Source organism: Nicotiana tomentosiformis, chromosome 12, assembly GCF_000390325.3.
Source record: "Nicotiana tomentosiformis chromosome 12, ASM39032v3, whole genome shotgun sequence".
Lineage (NCBI taxonomy): Eukaryota > Viridiplantae > Streptophyta > Magnoliopsida > Solanales > Solanaceae > Nicotiana > Nicotiana tomentosiformis.
Window position 1 is genome coordinate 20,649,666 of NC_090823.1, and position 25,698 is coordinate 20,675,363.

Sequence of the window (25,698 nt, forward strand, 5' to 3'; positions counted from 1 at the left end):
CAAAGCAACTGTAAGTGTGATTTGCTACCGAACTTTGTGTTCGCCGAAACACTGGGGTTTGAAGTACCGCTACACCAGTGTGTAATTCGTTCTATCCTGGGAGGAAATAATCCATTACCTTGGGTACTAGGAGGGGATTAAATTCCTTAAGGAAACACTGTGAATTCAGTGGGCTCGAATTCATTATTATTGTTTCATTACGTTAACTTATATTTTGCAGAATTAATATTTACAAATACAGGAATATTGATCGGGAATAACAGTGTAAGTGTAAGAGAGGATAAAATTGAGATATTACATATAACAAGGTGTAAATTTAGATCATTTCCTTTAAAATTTATAAGTAAATTGACAAGATAACAAAAGCAGTTGGCGATGGGCAAGAAAATGAGCGCTGTCATCCGAATGGCAAGGCTGGCTAGTTTTCTAGAGTACAATATTTCATTTGTTGATACATGGAATGCAAATTAGTCATTTTCAATGTATATTTCCTTAAATTAGAACTCTCTGCTATCACAAATAAAATGCTAATAGAAAAATGTCAGTTATTTATCGAAAATAAAATTATTCATATTAGTTCACCATTGAAGGAATGGCGAAATACGAAATACCCAAAGGAAAAAACAATTAGTCCAACAAACTACATCATGAATTTTCACCGGTGACAAGAATGAGTTGCTCTATTGGTGAGCACCCTCCACTTCCAACTAAGAGGTTGTGACTTCGAGTCACCCCAAGAGCAAGGTGGGAAATTCTTGGAGAGAGGAAGCCGAGGGTCTATCGGAAACAGCCTCTCTACTCCAGGGTATGGGTAAGGTCTGTGTACTACCCTTCCCATACCCCACTAGTGAGATTATATTGGGTTGTTGTATTTTGAGTTTTGATTGGTAATGAATGGAATATTGTTCTCTCCTTTTTGTTTTTATTGTAATCTATTGAAACACTATCAAAAGTTATTACTCCAAATTTTACAAAAGCTTTTTGTCAAACTAAATATTTTTTGACTTGTAAATATTTATTCTTTTACACTTTCAGATTATAACTTAAGTATAAAAAATGTCTTTAAAGAATTGTGGACCGGCCCGTGGGAGCCCATGGCCCACATAGGACTGAGTTGAAATTTTAAGGCCCATAGAAATGATGGACCGACCCGGCCCCAGTCCTCAAATACCAAGGCCTGCATAGGCTAGCCCATATTGACTGGTTTACCCATTACCAATGAAAAACCCGCCAGTTCCCATTTCCCACGCCTGTAAATATAATATTTTTGCTAATCTTTTTTATCCCAAGTTGCTTCGGGATTCTGTGAAAATTTCATCTATTTTAGACAGTCCCACAGTAAAAGCTGCCATTCCTTTCAAGTTTCAGTTACCAAATAATTGCATCCTCTGAACTGAGTTGAAGTATCAATCTTCTTTCAATTCTATCAATTACAAAGTAGAAAAAGATAGTTAACTGCATTTTTTGACAGCTGGCTATGAAAGTCCGTCCAGCGAAGCCTCACTTTTTCAAGCCTATTCTGCCAGGCTTCAAGCACGCTCTGGTGAGTCAAAATTAACTGTTTTTAGTAATTATTTCATCTTTGCTTATATATTTATATACTATATGATATGGAGGTAACAATTTGTCCCAGAAAAGAAAAACACTAAAATTCAAAAAACATAGTCCATATGAACATGCAAAAAGGTTAAATTTGCTCATGAACTATGCAAAAATGTCTGCATATGCCCTCCCTTAATAGTTGGGGTTAATCATGCCTTTGCTGCTAGTTTGTTACAAAAGTAGGCTATATTTAGCCTCACTGGCTAACTGAACTGATTAGCACGGTCTGCTGTCACCTGTCCAAATTTTAATAAAAGGAAAAGGGTCAATATTAACTATCCCTTTTTATCCTCCCTTAATAGACCGGCCATGTTATATGGGGCAGAGTGTTGGCCGGTTAATAACTCTCATATCCAGAATATGAAGGTAGCAGAGATGAGTATGTTGAGGTGGGTGTGCGGGCATACTAGGATAGATAAGATTAGGATTGAAGTTATTCGGGAGAAGGTGGGCGTGGCCCCTGTGGATGACAAGATGCGGTAAGCGAAGCTCAGATGGTTCGGGCACGTGCGGAGTAGAAGCCTTGATGCTCCAATGAGGAGGTGTGAGTGGCTGCGGTGGGTACGAGAAGAGGTAGAGGGCGGCCTAAGAAGTATTGGAGAGAGGTGATCAGGCAGGATATGGCACGACTGCGGATTTCCGAGTACATGGCCCTTGATAGGAAGGTCTTAGGTCAAGCATTAGGGTCGTAGGATAGGGGGTAGTCGAGCTTTTCCTACTTCTTACCGGGGGTGAGTCGGGGTTGGATAGGGTTGATCTTAGACGGCTTGTGGTTAATATTGAGTCCACACTATCCTTTCTGTTTTTCTTAGCCACAGACATTAATTACTGGTTACTGTTATTGCATGTCATTTATTTTTTGGTTTTTATGCTTCTGTTACTATTTCTACGGTTTCTGCTGACGTTACAAATGAATTATCTCTTCTTGTTTTATTCCGGTCTTCCTGAGCCGAGGGTCTATCAGAAACAATATCTTTGCCCCATCGGGGTAGGGGTAAGGTCTGCGTACACACTACTCTCCCCAGACCCCACTTTGTGGAATTTTACTGGGTCGTTGTTGTTGTTGCCTTTTAACAACCCCATCCATTTTAATCTTCTTAACCGACTAACACCGACAAATTAGAGATATGGCAATAGTGAAACAATGTTCCACCACAACAGATAATTAAACCATTTTCGGGCAAAATAGATACCGGCTAAGGGATAAAGATTCTGGATAGTGGGCGACAATGACCAAATAATTGGGGTTTGATAGCTGAGAGGGTTCTATCGGAGTAGCTAGGGGGAGATGAGACGAGACGAGGGTGGTCAGTGAAAATTCAGGTAACTGTAAAAGTTACTGGTAGCAGTGTTGTCAAAGGCGTGCTTAAGCCTTGATGCGAGGTGCAAAATATGTTAAGTGCTTCGCCTCGCCTAGTGGGCACTTGTCGTCATCAAGGTGGTAAGAAGACATACTTTCTTTGCCCAATGAGCTTAATCCTGAGGAGGCGACACTAAATAATTGATATTTCACTTTATCGTTAATATTTTTCAACTTCTTTGCGCATATATTTGTTATTCATGCTGTAAACTTGTAATTATTTGTCTTGAACTACACAAATATATTTGTATTTTTTTCTCCATTTGCACCGTTCTTAATTAAAATCCACGCTTTATTTGCGCTTAAAGCCCCAACGGACCGTAGAGCTTGTTTGCATTGGTAGTGGTGGTTCTCAGCTGGAATGGATCTGGAAATTCACTGGGCCGGGTTTGAATATTTTCAATCGGAAAGATACTTGACAGAAGAGCTCCGACAAGCAGCACATCCCAAGGTCCACCACAAGGCTGGTGTCAGTGGACGATCTTTTTAGCAGATTAACCATATCTTGCAATCAATCTATTACCCTCTCATTCTCTTGTTCATCAATTTTGTGCGAAGGGTATGAGAAGAAGCCCTTATACCATCTTCCTCAATACCATGAAATATAGCAGCTCTCTTGCCACGTTTCCTTCGAGAATTCATATCTACTGGAATGATTGACCGAAACTATTAACGGAGGCAATGTCTAGACCATTTCGCTTATTTCAGGGCAAGTTTGACCCTTCTCCTGTTATTAAATTTTGGACACGTGGCAGTAAACTGTACTAATCAGTTCATTAGTCAATAAGGGAAAATATTACCCATTTTTGTTACGGCAAGGGCATATGATTGACCCCAACTATTACCAGAGGCCGGACAGAGACCATTTCTCATAGTTCAGGGGCAAATTTGACCCTTTGCCCTTTTTAATTGTTTATCTGGTGAGAAAAATAGTACTGTTTCACATACTAAACAAAACAGCTTGATGATTTATAACAAGACAACTCTAAGTTTATGTTGTACTGCAGAAAATTCCTAAAGGTTTTCTGAAGTATCTAAAGGGACATGAGCATGAACATGCAGTACTGAGAAGGGGTAGTAAAAAGTGGCTGGTGAAGCTGAATGGCCAGCGACTGGAAGAGGGTTGGGAAAAGTTTGCAGAAGAGCATGGATTACAGTTAGGAGATTTATTGATTTTCAGACATGAAGGAGAGATGGAGTTTGAGGTTACCATCTTTGATTCAAGTCACTGTGACAGAGAGTATGCGGAGTATCTGCAAGACGAAGAAGACGCACATACTGTTAAAGATCCTTCCAAGAAATTTGAAATCAAAGGTGATATCTTTAGAACCCATTAGCTTAAACTTGATGAATTTGCAACTTAATTCCCTTAATCTTAACATAACATTCAATCTGTTTAGATTGAAAATTAGCTCAAAGATGGGGTGGATGTTTGTATATTATTCATGTTCTGATCGTAATCATTTTGTCATATTTAATTTATTGATATGGATTTGTCTACAATTGACAATGCAAGACTTTTCCCCATGCAGAAGCTGCTCCTCAAAACCCTATTGGTCAATCTCATGTTGTATGCACAGTTAGATCCTATTGCTTTTCGAAAAGTTACTTTGTAAGTATCAAAATTCATTTCGCCCTAACCCTTCAAGAATCTTCGGGCTAAAGGAGACTTGTGCACCATTTTATTTTCCCCCCCTTGGTTTATTGGCGTTAGTTACTGCAAAAATATGAAGCATATGGTATGTTTGATGAAATTTGCAAATTGTTATAAATTATTTCAGCGCCTTCCTGGAAAATTTACAAAGGCAAATGGCCTCAAAAACAAGAAATGTGGTTTGATTATTAGAGGTGAAAGACAAAGGTCATGGAATTTAAAGCTATATACCTCCTATTCTCAAGTCTATATTGGAGGTAAATGGGGTGAATTCCGTGATGCAAATGACATAAAGGTTGGAGATCGTATAATGTTTGAGGTTGTTGCTAACGGAGAAAGACCAATATGGAAATTCCATCGTAAGTTTTCTCATTTAAGCTATCTCTTAATTTTCAACAATCTTTTTACTTTGTTATATATACCATGACACTGTATTACATCTTCAATCAAATTATTTAGCACCCGTTTGGCCATAAATTTCGGGTACATTTTTTCAATTTTTTTTCTTGGAAAACACCGTTTGTTCATAGAACATGATTAGTTTTTGAAAAAATTTTGAACTTTTTTCTCAAGTTAAACCAGTTTTTGGCTGAAATCTTTTCTTCCACTCACAAAACTTTAACTTTTTTTCAAATAAAATGCATGTCCAAACACAACTTCAACTTCCAAAAATTATTTTTCAACACAACTTCAAGAACTCTTTTTTCAAGTTTCAACCAAATTTATGTCCAAACGCTAGCTTAGTGTTTGGTTGTCCAAACTCCAAACTGTAAAACATGATTCTCATATCAACTACACTTCTAAAAATTTACCCAACCAAACAGTTGGAAATTTGATTTCAAATGGTAAAGATCTTTAGAGTCACATTAGAGATGCAGTGTAGTCTTCAACCTTTCCGGAGATATATTGATGACATGAGTATAAACTAAAGCAGTAGTTTATGATCTTCTAAAGGAATATAGAACTTTAAACAGTAGTACTGCACTGTAATTACTGAAACGAACATCAATAGCATCACAAAATTAATCAATTGATGCTTATTATAGTACAATCAGTTTATACTTGATGAATTTGCAAGTTATTTCTCTTAACCTTATAATAAGTTTCAACTTCTATTAGATAAACAATTAGCCAAAAGCTGAGGTGCATGTTTAGATGCTATTCATACTTTAACTGTAATCTTTTCGTCATATTTAATTTCTAGTCATGTATTTGTTTATAATTAACTATTCATATGTTCTTTTGTTCGTATGTTGGAAGTATCCGTTCCACAAAATATTTCTATTTCTTACATGGCTTTATGTGTAATTAGCAAATGTAATAGAAAAACCAAAGTCCAACCTCATGTCATCACACAAGGCTTTCCTCAACGTAGAAGCTTCTAAGAACATACCTCTCTCTCACCCTCATTTCATTTGTACCATGAAACCATATTACCATATTACCTCATTTCATTTGAGATAGTCGCCAGTGGAGAAAAGCCTATATGGAAGTTTCATGGCAAAATTTTCATCTAAGCCTTTTTCTTAAATTTCATCCAGTTTTCACTTTTTATCTATTTCTTTCTTTAGATCATAAATACAATTAAAGCTCCCGTTGCTACTGTTCTTGTCTTCATATGTAGTTTCTATGGTTTGAATTTTAAAATACTGGACACAAATTTTGTTGGTGAACAGTAGTGTCCTGGTGAAACAGACCACACCATATTTGTTCATTTTTTAGTAATATATCTTCCATGTGTTCTCAAATATATCTTAAATGTAGTATTTTACTAAAGTATCTACAAAAGATTTTCTCCTTTCATGAGAGTAACAGTTACTGAGAAATGTTTTTGAGTTTCGTAGAAGGCCTTTTGAACTATTTACAGCAGCTCTTCAAAAAGTTCTTTCTCAAGTTTTATGTTTGGCTTATTCAAGCACTTCATTGAGTGCGCATACTATAAGATAGGATTTCCTAACAAAAAAGCTATATGTTTCTGAGAGTCGAATTAGCCCTTCTAAAATAACTTTCATCTCTCCTTTTCTCCTCAATTTATTTTCTTTCTTTATTGTTAATAAAGAAATTCTTTTCTACTTGGTTTTAGATTCATATTCTGTTGCAATTCTAACATTGTTGACTGTTTGTGTCGATTTAAAAACTAGATCTGAGAAAAAATGCATCACTCCAGCCCGAGGGAATGAAGACTAATTCGGATACTGAAAGAGTTTCCACTCCAGGTCTGGATTTCACGAGCAAATCCTTCTTGTTGTATCTAATACGTTTTTTGCATTTCATTTCTAATACCTAGGCTAATAGTAATGGTAACTAGAGTTAACTCCTACCAAATGTGTGATAGTAGAACATAGCTAGTAAGGTCTTGTTTGAGCTTTCCCATAGATCTGATACACTACAGGTATTACATGATGAAAAATGTTGTGCTAAGATATGATTCACAATAACTAATTGAGAATTTGAGATAACATACATGACTTCTTTTCTGAAAGAAGACTAACTCGGATACTGAGAGTTTCCACTCAAGGTCTGGATTTCACGAGCAAATCCTTCTTGTTATATCTAATACGTTTTTTTTCGTTTCATTTATGATACATAGGCTCAAATGGTAACTATAGTTAACTTCTAACAGATATGTGATAGTAGAACAGAGCTAGTAAGGTCTTGTTTGAGCTTTCCCATAGATCTGATACACTACAGGTTAAAAACGTTTTTTACATGTCTTTTTTCTTTTCAGGAAGGATGTATTACACAACGAATGCTGTATATAGTTGATTAACCGAATTGAGAAAATATTAGACTTTTTCGAAATAATAAGCATTTGAATTTTGAATAAAACCATGATCACGTAGTGCAAGAGAGAATATGTGGAAAGTAGATTCATCGTTTTCATAGCTGGAAAATTTGTTTTACTATGCAAGAAATCTGCATACAGTAGGAAAGATCTATAGCCTCCAAGACAGATTATATCATGTTGAACTATTGATATGTTCTTTTGTTCGTATATCGTAAATATTATTTCCATATCTATTTCTTACATGATTTGTGCATTAATTAACAAATGTAACAGAAAAACCAAAGTCCAACATCATATCATCACGCGAGGCTGTTCCCAATGTAGAAGCTGCTAAGGACATGCATCTTGGTCATCCTCATTTCATTTGTACCATGAAACCCTATTACCTTTCAAAGCATTTTCTGGTAAGAACTCATCTCGTTAGGAGAAAATTCAGAAACAACACATGAACTGCTTATGTGAAACTGGTTATAAACTGTTCCAGCGTGTTCCTAGCCCATTCGCACGACAACATGGTCTCAGAGACAGGAAATGTACAATAATGATAAGAGATGAGCAAAGGTCATGGACATTTACGCTATATTCATGTGGCACAGTCACCTACATTGGAGGTGGATGGCGCGACTTCTGCATTGCAAATTGCTTAAAGGAAGGAGATCGAGTAATGTTTGGGATAGTTGCCAATGGAGAGAAGCCTATATTGAAGTTTCACGGTTAACTTCTCATCTAAGCCCTTCTCTTAAATTTAATCCAGTTCTCCAATTTTTGTCTGGTTCTTTCTTGTTCTTCTTCTTTTAATGAAGTAAGATAATTTCATTAAATGGCATCAAGAAGATGCGTAGCAAAAATAAACAAAAGAGTCACTGCTCACATACAAAAACTTACTGAATAACTAAGGAGCAAACACAAAGTTCAATGCTAGTTACTGGAACTTGGTTGAACCAACTAAATAAATTGTTTAGACAAATTGCTTTAACAGAGTGATTAGGAGTTGAAATCCCATCAATAGTTCAAAACATCTGTGATTCCTCTCATTCCAGATGCACCAAAAAATAGAAGTAGACGCCATTTGCCTAGTTTGTTTTGATTTTAGTAGCATATTTTTCTCAAGTTCTTATGAAGTCTTTCAAATGCCCAATTCCATCAACTGATAACAAAATACAAACTCATCATTGAAGTTTTTATTTATTAAACAGTCTTAAATTTAGTAATTTTATTAAAGTATCTTTAGAAGTAACACTGAAAGATTTTCCCCTTTCTTGAGAGTAACAGTTACTGAGAAATGTTTTTGCGTTTCGTAGAAGGTCTTTTGAACTATTTACAGCAGCTCCCCCAAAAAGTTCTTTCTCAAGTTTTATGTTAGGCTTATTCAAGCACTTCACTGAGTAGCGCATATCATGAGATAGTAGTTCCTAACAAAAAGCTATATGTTTCTGAGAGTTGAATTAGCCCTTCTAAAATAACTTTTATCTCTCCTTTTCCCCTCAATTCTTTTCTACTTGGTTTTAGATTCATATTTTGTTGCAATTCTAACATTGTTGATTGTTTATGTCGATTTAAAAATAGATCTGAGAGAAAATGCATTACTCCGGCCCGAAGGAAAGAAGACTAATTCGGATACTGAAAGAGTTTCCACTCAAGGTCTGGATTTCATGAGCAAATCCTTCTTGTTGTATCTAATACGTTTTTTGCATTTCATTTCTAATACCTAGGCTAAGAGTAATGGTAACTAGAGTTAACTCCTACGAGAGGTGTGATAGTAGAACATAGCTAGTAAGCTCTTGTTTGAGCTTTCCCATATATCTGATACACTACAGATGATGAAAAAGGTTGTGCTAAGTTATGATTCACAATAACTAATTGAGTTGAGATAACTTACATGACTTTTTTTCTTTTCAGGAAGGATGCATTTCACAATGAATGCTGTATATAGTTGATTAGCCGAATTGAGAAAATATTAGACTTTTTCACAAATAATAAGCATTTGAATTTGAATAAAACCATGATCAGATAGTGCAAGAGAGAATATGGGAAAAGTAGATTCATCGTCTTCATAGCTGAAAAGTAGTTTTACTATGCAAGAAATCTGCATACAGTTGGATAGATCTATACCTCCAAGACAGATTCTATCATGTTGATCTATTGATATTTTCTTCTGTTTGTATATCGTAAGTATTCTTTCCATATATATTTCTTACGTGACTTTTTGTGTAATTAACAAATGTAACAGAAAAACCAAAGTCCAACGTCATATCATCACGTGAGGCTGTTCCCAATGTAGAAGCTGCTAAGGACATGCATCTTGGTCATCCTCATTTCATTTGTACCATGAAACCCTATTACCTTTCAAAGCGTTTTCTGGTAAGAACTCATCTCGTTATGTGAGAATTCAGAAAAACATATGAACTTTTTGTGAAACTGGTTATAAACTGTTCCAGCGTGTTCCTTGCCCATTCGCACAACAACATGGTCTCAGAGACAGGAAATGTACAATAATGATAAGAGACGAGCAAAGGTCATGGACATTTACGCTATATTCATGTGGAAGATTCACCTACATTGGAGGTGGATGGCGTGAGTTCTGCGTTGCTAATTGCTTAAAAGAAGGAGATCGAGTAATGTTTGGGATAGTAGCCAACGGAGAGAAGCCTATATTGAAGTTTCACGGTTAATTTCTCATCTATGTCCTTGTCTTAAATTTAATCCAGTTCTCCAGTTTTTTGTCTAGTTTTTTTTTTTTTTTTTTTAAAAATATAATTTCATTAAATGGCATCAAGAAGATGCGTAGCAAAAAATATACAAAAGAGTGACTGCTCACATACAATAACTTACTGAATAACTAAGGAGGAGACACAATCCAAAGAAGTTCAAAAGGCACCAGCTCTCATAAGCATCCTTGATACCGTAAGGCATGACTAACGCAAGTCCAGAAATTGATAAAAAGATATTCCAAATGTCAGCTGCTACTGTACGTCTATTTCTTTCTTTAAATCGTAAATACAATGACATAATATTAACTTATAAGGTCCTTTTCTAGTTATTAAAGCTTCTCTTTGCAACTGTTTTTTTAATCTTCATTTGTAGTTTCTATTGCCTGAATTCTAAAACACTAGACACAATGTTTTAGTAAAAGAGAGGACAGCATTTTTTGCTCATTTATTGGTAGCATATCTTTTATGTTTTCCCAAGTTTTATGAGTTTTTCAAAAATTCCATCAACTGAGAATAAAATCTGGAGCTAGGCTTTGGCTACAGTTGACCTTTTTGAGGTCCTTGAAAGAAGCCCTATAATTCTCGGAGTTGAATAAGCCCTTCCTAATTTCTTTTCATCTCTTCTTTTCCACATGACCGGTGATAGGAAGGAGTGGAGGTCTAAGATTAGGATAGTAGGTTAGGTAGTCTAGATTATTCATACCAGTAGTGTTAGTACGTACTCTCGCATTTGGTTGGTAGTAGGCTTATTTGAATACTTGTTTTTTTTTTTCTCTGTTTCTACATGGTTTTTCGGTATTGTCCCGTATTGTTTCTTGTTATTATTGTGGTACCTATGCTTGCCTGAGCCGAAGGTCTATTGGAAATAACCTCTCTACCTCCATAAAGGTAGGGGTAAGGTCTGCGTACACACTACCCTTCTCAGACCCCACTATGTGGGATTATACTGGGTATGTTGTTGTTCTTTTCCACAAGAAAAATATTTTCAATCTTTAATGTGACAATAACATTTCTTTCCAAATTCTCTTTTTGGTTTTAGTTTTGTTTCTTATATTGTTGCGTCTTTAAAAACTAGATCTGAGAGGAAATGCATCACTTCAGCCCGAAGGAAAGAAGATCAAGTTGGATGCTAAAAGCGTTTCCACTCAAGGTCTGGATTTCAAGAGCAAACTCTTGTCGCTGAATTACATTTTTTTTCTTTTCATTTCTCTGATTCTATCTTTTCTTCATGCACTTTTAAAAGGAATAACAGACCTTAAGATCAGACCTCAAATGTGACTGCTTCAACATCTGTTGATGATGCTAATGCTAACACGACATTGGTCTATACAATGTGATAAACTTGAGCTGTATCTTCCATTGGCTTTTGTAAAATCAAATGGCTTGATGAATAGACATTGTGAGATGATTCTTGAAGTTCAACTAGGGCCAATGGAAGTTCACGTTGGGATTAACAGGGGATGGCAACAATTCAGAGAAGCAAATGATGTCCAAGTAGGAGATACATATTAAGTTTGAACTGATCAACAACAAATAATACCCGTTGCTTTCCATTGTGAGTATTCCTTTGCTTCCCTATATTTTCATGATAAAAATTTATTTGCACGAAATGTTTATACCAAACCAAAAAACACATGACAAGTGTCTTTCCTACATACAATTATCATTTAACCATTGTTAAGTGATATGTATTCTCACTTTATTTTGTAATTACTTAGGTTAAATATATTGATTTTGTGTAAAAACTGGGTGCGGGTAAGTATTTACTTGTTTTCATGATCTTCCTCCGTGCGATACATGCTTTTGTTTTTCTTCTTTCCCGTCAGGCTATTACAATGGAGAGAACGGAATCATGAACAAATTTTCAATGTTAGTGATTTGAAAATATTATGACATGCTCTGAAAGAATTAATCACCGTAAATTGTATTTTCCCTCGAAAATAGTATTCTTGCTTATTTCAATGATCCTTACTACAGAAAGATTATTTTTTATGTTAAAAGGATCTTGACAGGTTTTAAATAATCTGGATGCATTGCTTTACAAAATCGGATATGCACTATATGGCCTTTTTTGAGGCCACTCGTTAAATACTACTCCCTCCGGTCCATAATAAGTGACCTTTTGGCCTTTTTATTTTTCTCCAAAATAAGTGTCATTTTTACATAATCAAGAATGAATTAACTGTAATTTTTCATATTTTGTCCCTATTTACATAGCCCAATGTGTCAAGTTAACAATATGCAAAATTTAATCAAGGGTAATTTAGTCAAAATACTTATTTTCTAGGAGTTTGTACAAAAATGTCACTTATTGTGGATCGGAGGGAGTACCCTGTTAGTCTAGTGGCGTCAAAAAGGCCATTTCTGGAGTTGCATCGCCTAAATCCGCCTCTACCCACCCAAAGAAAATCTAGCTTTAGGTCTTGGACTTTAATTGCTATATAGTGGTGTCTACAAAATTTTGATTCATTGTGAAGAGAGTATGTTATGTTAAAAGAAAATTTTCAGGTAAATATTCTGGGAAGGATGCCAAGCAAAGCCCTTGACAAGTTAGTGAATTGGCAAGGAAAGGAAAACTGAAGAATATGATGTTCTTGGATTTACTACATGTTGCCTAATCTCAACAGAAGATATGCCTTTAGTTTTTTTGTTCTTCATAAGCCAAACCTTTTTTTATATGCTGTATTATATTTGCTTCAGTTGCCTTTCATTTGATTTGACATGTACATGTTTCTTCAAAATTGTAGTTGTATTCAATGATTGTGTAGTTGTCTTGTAATTTAACCGATTTTAATAGGTTACTTGTAAGGGTGACAAGTGGGCAGGTCCGGGACCGCGGGCCAAACGGGCTAAACGGGCCAGGACTGTTTGACCCGGTTTTAGTGGGCCTGGGCCGATCTCGTGGGCTGGTCTTATGATTTGGCCCCATCAGGCCCGGGACCGGCCCGGTCCCTTAACGGGCCAAACGGTCCCAACGGCTATATAGCCATTGGGCTGTCAAAAATAGCCGTTGGCTATTTATAAAATAGCCAATTAACCCTCCCAACTTTGTTTTAATACCAAACTTTTTATAATTACACTTTTTCCCTATTTTCAACTATAAATACCCCATCATTCTTTCATTTTTCCTTACAAAATCATTAATCTATCACAATCTCTCTCTAATTTTCTTCTATATCGATATATATATATATATAAATCGATATAAATAATAAGCTATATTCGATAAGCTATATATACATCTTATATACTATATATATTCGATATTAAATATTGAATATTAAAATTTAGGTCACAATTCTATAATAAAATTTACAAAGCATTGTTTTAGATATTTTTTTTAACATCTTTTTGTCTCTAATATCTATTAAATTTTTTTTTAAAAAAATATGTTGGGCCCACTTAGCCCATTTAGTCCACGGGCCGGGACCGTTTAGCATGGGACCAAACGGTCCCGATCCTGGGCCGGCCCTACAAAAAGCCCATTTTGCTCCGGTCTGTTTGGCCCGTTTAATTTGGGACCGTTTGGATGGGCCCACTTGGCCCGGGACCGGCCCACTTGCCAGCCCTAGTTACTTGCATACTTTTTTTTTGAGATATCAACTTACCTTTGGTATAAACACTTATTGTAGTTGACTTAAAAATGACTTAGTAGATGTTTTTGTACATTTTAAGAAGACAGATTATGTCCTACCTTAGGAGTGACAATTACATTTTGCCAAAATAAATTCAATGTGAGTTGCTTTTTGACTTGTAAAGTAAAATACATTCAAGCATTTTAGTAAAAAAGGAAAAATTTCATTGCCATTTCATAAATGAGCTCAATCTTATTCTTCTTCTACTTCAATTATCCTTCATTTGATCACATGACATGCACATGTTTTTTCAAGATTTTAGTTGTATTCAATGATCATGTAGTTGTAATTTGACCCATTTTAACAGGTTTGTTGCATACTTGCATATACTTTCATACTTTTCAAAAGGCAAATTCAAGATTTAAAATTTATAGGTTTTTACAATACTCAAATTAATATACAATAATAATTGAGTTCATCATAATATATTTATAGATATTTAGTAGCTTTTTAATACTTCATATACAAAATTTGGACAAAAATTGTTGAATTCAGGTGAATCCATAAATTACAAGGTATACTTTTATATGAACCTGCTCTGGTAAACTTTTTGTACACCGTGTAATCTTGCATTTTGATTTGTATAGTACATTCTACCACTTTTTCAAAAAGTGCCAACATTTTATTCTGTTTTTTTATAAATTAGCTCAACTTTGAATAACTTTATGAGAAAATGTTCTTTATTTATTCAGCTAACATATTTTTCGATATAATCAAGGTTTTAAAGTTTCTTGCTTTATACTTGAAAGCACTCCGAACGAGGCTTTTTTTTAAAATATATTTTTAAATCTATATTTTGTTATATGTTCCACTTTATATGATACTACTAACTTTTGGAAAAAAAATAACTTATTTTTTGCATTACAACAATTCAAATATATATTTTAATCGAGAATTATTCTTTTACTTTGAAGGACTTTCTGTGTAATTTCTATTTATATAAATTTTATTTCTAAAAATATTAAAAATATTGCGACTAAACATTACAAGGTTTGACCTTTCTAGTTTCTACTATGTGCTCTTTCATTCTCTTTAAAATGAACGAAGCAAATTTTCATGGGTTTCACATTTATTTACTGTCGAAAATTCTTTTAAAAGATAAAAGATAATGTGATTAAACCTATAATAAGTGAGATTAGTGACTTGCAAAATAAATAGGCGGTCTGCCATATATAGTGATAGTTTAAAAACTTTATACTGTATCTGTGTCAATCAAATTATTTATTACTATTCCTTTTGCCCTAATTTATGTACCGTTCTATTCTTTTTAGTTTGTCCCAAAAAATATACTTTACTTTTTATATTTAGAAAAAAAATCTTTTAACGGTTGATGAGATGATTTGTAGCCAAAAATGTGTAACACTTGTTTTAGACCATACAACAATAACAACATACTCAGTGTAATCCCACATAGTGCGGACTTGAGAGGGAGTGTGTACGCATACCTTATCTCTACCTTGTGAAGACAGAGACGATGTTTCCAATAAGCCCTCGCCTCAAGAAAGTATAAGCACAACATTAATTTAAAAAAACGGCAAGAAACAACAATAAGAAGCCATGGAAAAGATGCGTGGTGATAGGATGATCGAAATGAAAGAAATGACAGATAGTAATAAAAACCTAATATCAATAAAATATGAGAGTATGTACTAATACTACTGGTATGAACAAGGAGAACACTATGTTACTTAACCTTCTACCCTAATCCTCCACCTTCACACATTTTTATCAAAATTTATTTCTTAAATTTCATACCAAATCAAATGATGACACATAAATTAGGACAACGGGAGTACAAGAATTGCGATAGTTGAGACAAAACTGTAAATGATCATTAGCTTTACTGTGAGAATACTGAGAATAGCACATCAACTTAATACTAATGTTTTAGTTCCTAGTACTACTTGTTTACAGAGTCCCCTAACATGAAAAGACCCCTGTACAACTTTACTGTTTCTCCTAAATTCTTTCTTTTTGCATGTAACGGAAAACAAATAGAGCATTTATTCTCTACAATAACTACATTTACTTGGCAGCCATGAAAATCCCTCCAAAGAAACCTCACTTTTTCAAACCAATTATGCCAGGTTTCAAGAATGGCCTTGTGAGTACTTCTCAATTTTTCATCTTTATTTTGTCTGCATGTGTGATATGGGGGGGGGGGGGGGAGAGGTGACAGTTTATCATAGAAAGAAGCTGAAGATCAAAACCATAATCTAAAATGAATCTTCTTTAATTGATTATTTGGGTAGATAATAGTATTCTCACAGTAGAAGGTACCAAAGTTTAAACTTGACGAGAGGTTCTTAGTATTGAGCTCACATCACTTAAATCGGAAGCTAATACCCCTTCATTTCAATTTATGTGATAGTACTTTAATTGAGCACGTAGTTTAAGAAAAAAAGAGAAAAAAAGACAGATCTTTGAAACTTGTTGTTTAAATCAAACTATAAATGTTTGCGTGGCTTGAAATGGAATAGACTAAAAAAGAAATGTGGATCATATAAATTGAGACGGATTGAGTATTTGTTAGATATTTTAGTAAATGTTCACATGTATGTATACTACTATGTGTCGAAAATGTTAGGTTTGGTTGAACCCAATCAAATGCATGCCTTAGTGCCATTGCACTTTTGAAACTATGAGTCTAGAATTATAATATTTGTTGTAATATTTTAGTAAATTTTCACATGTATATTTGGATGTTCTGTAAAAAAATTATGGGTTCAGTTGAACTCATCAATTCAGCCTCTTGATTGCACGTCCTAAATGAGGATGGCAATCATTCCGGGACAAGGCTGTTCTAATTTTACATATTTGTTATATTGCAGAAAATTCCTTTAGGTTTCTTGAAGTATCGGAAGGATCACGACCATATTGAACATGCAATACTGAGAAGGGGTAGTAAGAAGTGGCTGGTGAATGTGAACGGCCGACGTCTAGAAGAAGGTTGGGAAAAGTTTGCAGAGGAGCATAATTTGCAATTGGGAGATATATTGGTGTTCGGACATGAAGGAGATATGGAGTTTGAAGTTTCCATATTTCATTCAAATCAATGTGAGAGGGAATATGAAGAAGAACAAAAAGTCCATAATGTTGAAGAGACTTCCAAGAAATTTGAATTCAAAGGTGAGCTTCTTTACTTCAATAATGTTCTTCTTTTGGTTTTAAATGATCTTTAATTTCATTTCTGATACTGTTGTTTCGTTTAAAAACTAGATTTAAGGGGAAATGCATCTCTTCTGCCGGAAGGAAAGAAGACTAATTTGCACGCTAAAAGCGTTTCCACTGAAGGTCTGAATTTCAAGAGCAAATCTTGTTGCTGTATCTTTGTCATAGGATTAAGACCTTAATGTTTAAGACTTTAACATCTCCTAAAGCTAATCCTCCTATCTTTTCTACTATAGTTAACCTTATTCCATCAGTAGCTCTGTTTTGGTAAGTAGTCTCAATTAATTTTTGGTAAGACCTCACAAGATAGTAGAAGAGAATTTGAAATTAGTAGATTAATCAAATTTGTAGACTTAAGTAGTTGTATTGTACAAAAAATGCACATATAGTAGGAAAGTTAGCCGTTCAGACAGGTTCTATCAGGTTGAACTATTGATATGTTCTATTGTTCATGATGTACTTTTTTCAAATCTTTGACATGACCTTTTGTGTAACTAACAAATGCTACAGAAAAAACAAATCCCAACATCATGTCATCACACGAAGTTTTCCCGGATGTAGAAGCGACTAAGGACATGCCTCTGGGTCACCCTCATTTAATTACTACTGTCAAACCCTATTGGATTTCAAAGTGTTTAATGGTAAGTGCAAATCTAAATTCAACTTTGATTGTAACACTTATAATAAGGAAAAAAAGATGAACTCACTTTGTTATGAGAAATATTATTTCTTTAATAATTCGAAAGTGTGAAGTATAAATATGAACTATATACGTACAACTGGTTATAAACTGTTTCAGCATGTTCCGAAACTGTTTGCACGCGAAAACGGCCTCAGCAACAGGAAATGTACAATAGTGATAAGAGATGAGCAAAGGTCATGGGAATTTAGGCTGTATTCCTCTGCTCGAAGCATTTTCATTGGAGGTGAATGGCGTAAATTTTGTGCTGCTAATTTCTTAAAGGAAGGAGATCATGTAATGTTTGAGATATTTTCCAAGGGGGAGAAACCTACATTGAAATTTTACAGTAAGTTTCGCATCTTAGCTACTTCTTATAAATCATGATTAGAATGAAATCACAATCTGTTTCTGTATAAGGATCCTGTCTAGTTTCTTTGTAACTGATTTATAAGTTATATATATGCTATAGTAGATGGACAACAATATCCGATACTGTTTTCTGGGAACTTGATGGACTGTCAAGCCATCAATAATAATCTGATACTGTAAAACTAGACGGATTGGACGTTGGCCATCCTCAGTCAACTGATAATGCTTTCATGCTATTGCAAATGTGTACGAAATCTACAAAGTATTGGTATCTATGCATTTCTATATGGTCTTAGGCAATCCTCAATTCATGAGTTAGCTTTTGGAATTGAGTTAGGCCCAATGTCCATTTCTTATCATGGTATCAATGTCATGCTCATCTCTATTCTTGTTTAATCTGATATTGGGTACTTATATTTTGTTCACGCTCTAGTTGGTAGGCATGGGCGGTGAGGGAGTGTTAGTAGTCCCACATCGTTTTTGGGATAAACAATGAGACTCTTTATATGATCTTGGGCAATCCTCGCCTCATGAGCTAGAGTTAGGCCCAAAATCCATTTCTTATCATGATATTAATGTCATGCCCATCTCTATTCTTGTTTAATGTGATATTGGGTCTTCATATTATGTCGGCAGGCATGGGCGTGCGAGAGGTTTAGTAGTCACACATCGTTTCTGGGATGAGCAACGGGACTCTTTATATGATCTTGGGCAATTCTCATCTCATGAGCTAGAGTTAGGCCCGTAATCTTAATTAAGCACCTCCAATCAACGCCAAAATATCAATTATAGGGGTTAATTATACCTGTTGGACTCATCTCTTAAAAATTAAGGCTCCTTAAGTCAAAGTCAAAAGTCAACTCTCGGTCAACGGGATCAAATCCCCGGACCCAATACTTTACTGATTTCCCATAGTTATTGAGTCTAAATATACAATTTGATTTCTAAATTGGAGTCCAAATAGTGGTTCAATTCCTCAATTTTCAAACTTAGGGGTTTAGGGCTCCCTACCATAATTTCCCACATCTAACGCATGTTTTCAACGTAAAAATCCATATAGAATCATTTGTTCTACTCAAATAGATGCTTAGGATCATTACCTTTGTCCAAATCATGAATCTCTTGCTTAAAAGACCCAAATGCTACAATTTCTATACCCAAAATCACAATACACTGATCTGAAAATCGAGTTTCGGGTGTTTTACACTAAGGACACCATCGCGATCGCAAAAGGGCCTTCACAATTGCGAACCAAGCTTGGGCCAACGGTCGCTAGCCCCAGGCTTCTATCGCAGATTGTGGCCAGGTGGTCTTCGTTGCTGTAGCGAAAGTCTCTTCGCGATTGCGAGCCTCCCTGCTACAGTAGTCTTGGCAATCACGGTCCTCTTCCCATGATCACGGGTTGCACCAGACTCTGCACCAGCTGTGTTTTAACTTCCTGATCTGATCCGGAACTTCCACGAACTCCTTGAGACTCAACCCAAACCGTACCAACAAGTCATAAGCAGTCATACCTATAAACACTTCCAGAACATAATTTGGAACACAAACAAGCAAAACTACGAGTCGAGTTGGTACACAAGGCTTTCTCTAATGTAGGATATGCTTGGTCAACCTCATTTCATTTTGTACCATAAAACTGTATAACCTTTCAAAGCGTCTTGTGGTAAGTTATCAAAACTGAATACTACTTCCATTGCTATACTCAAAATGAAAAAAAAGGGAGAAAAGAAATAGATGAACTCATTTCATTATGAGAACCTTCAAATGTGTGTAGCATACATAGGAACTGTTTATGAAACTTGTTAATCGTGATCCAAATCCATTTGCACGGCTAAACGGTTATAAACAGGAGTTGTAAGATAACTATAAGAGGCGAGCAAAGGTCATGGACATTTAGTCCATATTTCTGTGGCAGACTTACCTACATTGGAGGCGGATGGTGTAACTTCTGCGTTGCGAATCGCTTTAAGGAAGGAGATGGCATAATGTTTGAGATAGTACTTCACTGGAGTAGTATACTGTGAGATACGTTATCCTGTTTTTTTTTAAAAAACTCTATGTTTCTGAGAGTTGAATTAGCCCTTCCGAGATACTATTCATCTCTCCTTTTCCCCCCTATTTATTTTCTTTCTGTATACTGACAATACCGGTTATTTTCTACTTTATTGGTTTTTGATTAATCTTCTTTTTCGATTCTAACGTTGTTGATTATTTCTGTCGATTTAAAAATTAGATCTGAGAGGAGATGCGTCACTCCAGCCCGAAGGAAAGAAGACTAATTTGGACACGGAAAGAGTTTCCACTCAAGGTCTGGACTTCAAGAAATCCTTCTTGTATCTAATACAATTTTTTCCTTTTCATTTCTAATGCCAAGGATAAATGTCTAATGGTAAATAGAGTAAACTTCTGTTGAATGTGTGATAGTTCATAGTAGAGCAGAGCGAATAAGGATTTATTTGAGGTTTCCCATTAATCCGATACACTACAGGATGAAAAATATTGTGTTAAGGGATGCTGTATATAGTTGATTAACCAAATTGAGGAAATTATATGACTTTTTCACATATAATAATCATTTGATCCATGATCACATAATGCAAAGAATCTGCAATAGATTATTAATCAACTTAATGGCTCGAAAAGTAGCTTTAATATGCAAAAGATCTGCATATAGTAAGAAAAATAGAAAGCTCCCAAGACAGATTCTATCATGTTGAACTATTGACATTTCCTTTCCCCAACGTCGAATGTGCTAAGGACGTGCCTCTCTGTCACCTCATTTCATTTTGTTGCTCATCACTACCACAGAGAGTTGAATTAGCACTTCCATAATTCTTTCCATCGACACTTATTTTCTTGCTGAATTACGACAATTGCCAATTTCTTTTTACTTCAATATGTTCTTCTTTTGGTTTTAAATCATCCTCGTCTTCTGTTCTGATACTGTTGTTTCTTTTAAAAACTAGATTTGAGGGGAAATGCATCTCTCCAGCCGGAAGGAAAGACGACTAATTTGCACGCTAAAAGAGTTTCCTCTGAAGGTCTGAATTTCAAGAGCAAATCCTTGTTGCTGTATCTTTGTCTTTTTCTGTTCATTTCTCTGATTCTAATGCTAACTCTCATATTTAACTGCTATTCCTTTTTCTAAAGTGTAATTTGTCATATTTAACTTCATGAAGATCAAAAGGTGGGTTGTATATGTAATTTGTCAAACAACAACAACTACGGATCGATTCCTAGTAACTTGGGACCGACTATACGAATTTTCACTGTCTATGCCACATAGTTTAAGTCGTTCAAGAAACTTAATTTATTGATGCTGTAACAGAAAAGCCGAGCCCCAGCATCAAGTCGTCAAACAAGGCTTCTACTGATGCAAAAGTTGCTGCTCACGAGCCTTATGGTCATTCTAATTTTGTATGCACTATTAGACCATATTGCCTTACATATGGTTTCTTGGTAAGTCTCAAAACTCATTAATTTCTCGCAAACTCTTCAAAAAACTTCAAGCTAAAGGAAGCATATTGTGCACCATTTTTTCGTATTTTTATCTTTGTTAAGTGAATATATGAAGAACACGCACTGTTTAGTGATGTGTGCAAATGTTTATTCCCCATGTCAGAACATTCCTAAACATTTCGCATCCGCAAATGGTCTCAAGGCCAACATGAAGTGCAGTCTGATCATAAGAGATGAAAGGCAAAAATCGTGGACTTTAAGGCTAAGTGTTTGCAAAACTCAAGTCTATATTGGAGATGGATTGCGTAAATTCATTGCTGATAATTGCTTAAAGGAGGGAGATCGTATTATGTTTGAGACTGTTACTAATGGAGAGACACCAATATGGAAATTTCAGGTTGTTACTAGTGGGAAAGACTCTGATGAGGGAAGTATCAAGGTAAGTTTTCTCATCTAGTATGAAAATCATTTTTCTTTTTAAGTGAATGTTAGAAAAACAATTATTGAAAACGAAATTGAAGAAGGCTTGAGGCATGAGAAAGACTTTCCTTAAAGAAGATATTGCCTGATACAACAAGCCAATAATATACTTGCAGATTTTTCTCTATCCACTTTGTTGGAAATACTTGTATTTATAGAGCAACCATCGGACCTTTTCAAAAGATATGTTCTTTCACAAACAGATGGATATGTTTATTCAAAAATATTTAAAATTTAAAATACAAATAATAAATAAAATAAAAATCATTTATTTTAGGTTCGGCCCGGCCCGCGCCCAAGTCCAAGTCTTTGAATAAACATATATATATATAAGAGTATGTGTTCTAAATTTAACACATAAAAGGACTAGAACTTAAAAAGCTACAAAAGTGGCCTTTCACCACCTACGTGGGCCAAAGCCACATACTTTCCAACACTATAACAAACTATGCTTCAGTGAATTCTCTGAGAAATATAAACGCCCAATGCTAGGATGTTTTATGCATTATTTCATTAAAAAGATTGTAATGGTCAATTGAAGTAGTGGACTGACAGTGTTAAACTTATAAGTTTGAACTCATCAACAACGGCAAAATACCTATGGCCTATGTCCATTGTGTGTATTTCTTTAGTTCCCTTTGTTTCATGACCATCCTGTGTTAATGTATGCTGTTTTTCTTCTTTATCTATTAGTAGAATATTGGAGATGTTTTGGAACCAAGAATTTTCACTGAGAATTTTGAAAATGTATATAACTTTATAAGCTACACGAAATCTTGTACATTGTTGGTTAATTTTGATTCGATCAAAATTTACTTGTCCATGTTAGCTGACACTGACTAGTGAGAGAGTAAATGAAGGGAGTTCGGGATGTAATTTTATGCAACTCCTATATCTGATATGAAAGTTCCTTCAACTTTGAGTGAAAAAAGATAGAAGGAACTCTAGATGTTTTCTCTCCACCTCTTCTATCTGTTCCCTACATGTTAAAAACTTTTGTTGATATCTGAATATTTATTTTGTCAAAGGACTAGATTTGTTTTTCCATGAAACATTGTGGGACTTGCAGTCATTTTCTTATTTATCCCCGGCTAAAGGGACCAAAAAAAAAAAAGAAAAAAAAAGAGAGCAGCCCTGTGCACCAGGTATCCCCGTTCACGGAGGGTCTGGAGAAGTGCCGCAACCCAATCTAACCAAATGCAAGCATTCGTGACTGTTTTCACGGCTTGAACCCGTGACCTATATGTCACATGGAGACAACTTTACCGTGACACAGATTCTGTTTAATTCTTGTGTCCATAATATTTTGGTATTTGATAATTATGTGTCAAATTTCCTAACAATTGATTTATGATGAAACTTTCCGTATAAAAGATCTACCAGCTTAGAGTTCTATGATTTAATAATGGTTTTATAAAATCAAGTCCCCAAAAATTTGACTAATAACTGTGGCTATGTTTGTTTTGGAAAAACAAAAGTTGTAGGTAAATATTCTGGGAAAGATGCCAAGAAACACAGAAGCCATTGACAAGATAATGAAGCAGTTGGTGATGGGCAAGAAACGAGCACCGAAGGAAGTAAAATGTAATGTTTTTGCATATAGTACATGTTGCTAAATCTAAGAAAACCTACTTTTTTGATGTGCTCTACTTCTATTCTGAAAATATCCCTTCATATAAAACTAGCAATTAGATTAAGGTAGCCTTTTTGGGTTCTTGCCTATTGTAATTAGACCCTTGAAATCACTAAATAGTTATGATCATCGGCCTGACTTTTAATTGTCGTTCCTCTCATTCGAGTTGTTTGAGCCCTAGAGCTATAGATGCATCTGCCATATGCATAGATCATCTAGCTATAAACATCTTGAATGCCAATATGCGGTTCTCTTAAGAGGACATGGTGATGAAAAAGGCAATTTGGTGTATAAAGTATTCCGTATTCACGCAGGGTCCTGAAAAGGACTGCACTCAAAGGGTGTTATGTAGACAACCTAACCGAATACAAGTATTAGTGGCTGATTCTCAAACGAACCCGTGACTTATAGGTCACATTGAGACAACTTTACTATCGCCTCAAAGGCTCCCCTTCTTAAGAGGATATAGTGATATCAAAGAAGAATCATAGCGAGTCATGTATTCTCAAAGCGTTGAATGAGGCACTTGTTCAAGGGGAAAAGTTACATTAAAAAAATGTTAGGGTTTCTAGTTGATGTAAACTAAGAGTCCACAAAACTGTATAGAGAATGTGGTTCTTTATCAGTTCCCACAGAACACACACACACAACGGTAAGTAAATAACACAACAGTATTTTACGTGGAAAACTCCTAGCTCACGGGATTAAAAATCATGACCTACACTCGTAGGATTTCAACTTCACGAACCGAGCAACTTTAGATCATAACCTATTGTAACTTAGGAATTAAACTCTTAATCCCTAACCTACTTGCAATAACTCTATTGCAAGCCTCTTTGTAATAACTCTATTACAAAGTTCACCACTTTGACTAACTATAGTCAAACACAAACACAAGGTTTATGGTTTACAAAGATATCCTACGAGATGCTTCTAACTAAGCTGAGTAGGAATTACAAGTGAATAATATTAATAAAGATACAACAATACTAAGGGCACACGATGAACTCAATGCTGGGATCTGGTCCTTTGCTCTATTGCTACTTTGTTCTTCAAGCTTTGGAGTAAATAAAGGCGGCTTCATACTTTAAGAGAAAATAATTTTTTAGGGTTTGCAAGTGTATGTGATCCCTTGCCTCATGTTTATTGTTAACGGCCAATTTTGACCCTCCCTTTTAAAATTAATTTACTTAAACTTAATAATTTACAATAAATATTTTTATAGTATTTTCTAGTAATGAATATCTATTTTTACAAATTAATTAAGTATTAGTTTTAAAATTAATCGCATAGTATTAACATTATGTAATTACAAATATACTCATTATTTTAAGATTATTAAAATATTTCTCATTATATAGGTTCTATAATTAATGTAATGAATTAATTTCTAGTTAATTAGACTATTATTTGAAATTCGAAATTAGTGTTGCAATTTAGAAAAATAAAGTATTTTTATAAATAATTAATTAAAATAATTAGTAGTATATATAGTAATTATAATTTTTACCATATTTATTGAAAATTGTTAAGTTTATTTAAATTTAATTCAAAAGGGATTAAAAGACAAAAGGGCTACAATTGTAATTCTTAACCAAAGAAAAAATGGCCATTTCTTAAACTTATTTTGGCTCAAGTAGCAGGCCCAGTCCGAAATATACCTAGTCCAAACATTCCCCTTTTCCCACTTTGGTAATCCATGCCACACCCATTAGACCAATCGGATCTCGCCACGTCACCATCCCTCACCACTCACACAACAAACACACTCGCATCTGAGCCGTTGGTCCAACTAATCAATGGCTCACATTTATTCTCCAATTCTTCTTTTGATTTTAATACCCACTCCCAGAGATCTCATCCCCACAGTCCAAAATCTTTTAATCCAACAACCACAAAAAATTCCCCTAAAAATCCTAAATGATCGAATTATCAGGGCCGTTGATCATTATATCCAACGACCCAGATCCTATCTCTCACTCTTAAACCTAGAGACACCCTCAATACCCCTCAAAACCCTAAATCATTCTAACACTCACCCGACCGCCTCACCTCCCCCTTTCCTCTTCTTCTCTCATCTCACTCGAACTCAAAGACCCATCAATCACCCAAACCTTGCACTAATTAGTGCAAGGTCACGAATTCATTAGA

The 25,698-nt window shown here is 35.0% G+C and overlaps 2 protein-coding genes across 16 annotated transcripts in view; both read left to right on the top strand.

Annotated features, from left to right (window-relative positions):
- LOC104087897 (putative B3 domain-containing protein REM15) overlaps positions 1-25,698 on the top strand; it is a 222,796-nt gene that overhangs the window by 150,604 nt on the left and 46,494 nt on the right. For 6 of the 15 annotated variants that reach the window (XM_070191803.1, XM_070191804.1, XM_070191790.1 and 3 more), the window contains 8 exons: positions 7,678-7,808; positions 7,889-8,117; positions 8,971-9,045; positions 9,635-9,765; positions 9,843-10,071; positions 11,191-11,265; positions 11,359-11,670; positions 12,624-12,911. In XM_070191803.1, coding sequence (XP_070047904.1) covers positions 7,678-7,808; positions 7,889-8,117; positions 8,971-9,045; positions 9,635-9,765; positions 9,843-10,071; positions 11,191-11,265; positions 11,359-11,393 — 905 coding nt within the window. In that variant the 3' untranslated portion in view covers positions 11,394-11,670; positions 12,624-12,911. Of the gene's footprint in view, positions 1-7,677; positions 7,809-7,888; positions 8,118-8,970; positions 9,046-9,634; positions 9,766-9,842; positions 10,072-11,190; positions 11,267-11,358; positions 11,671-12,623; positions 12,912-22,484; positions 22,548-25,698 lie in introns of those variants that run through there. The other 9 variants (XM_070191791.1, XM_070191793.1, XM_070191792.1 and 6 more) reach the window with 9 other exon arrangements.
- LOC138903528 (B3 domain-containing protein REM5-like) lies at positions 15,389-23,675 on the top strand. The gene is made up of 10 exons (XM_070191806.1): positions 15,389-15,854; positions 16,582-16,879; positions 16,970-17,044; positions 17,432-17,562; positions 17,721-17,949; positions 20,209-20,283; positions 20,942-21,016; positions 21,304-21,434; positions 21,598-21,873; positions 23,393-23,675. Exons 1-10 carry the CDS (start codon positions 15,789-15,791, stop codon positions 23,396-23,398), a joined length of 1,362 nt encoding a protein of 453 aa, XP_070047907.1. The 5' UTR covers positions 15,389-15,788; the 3' UTR covers positions 23,399-23,675.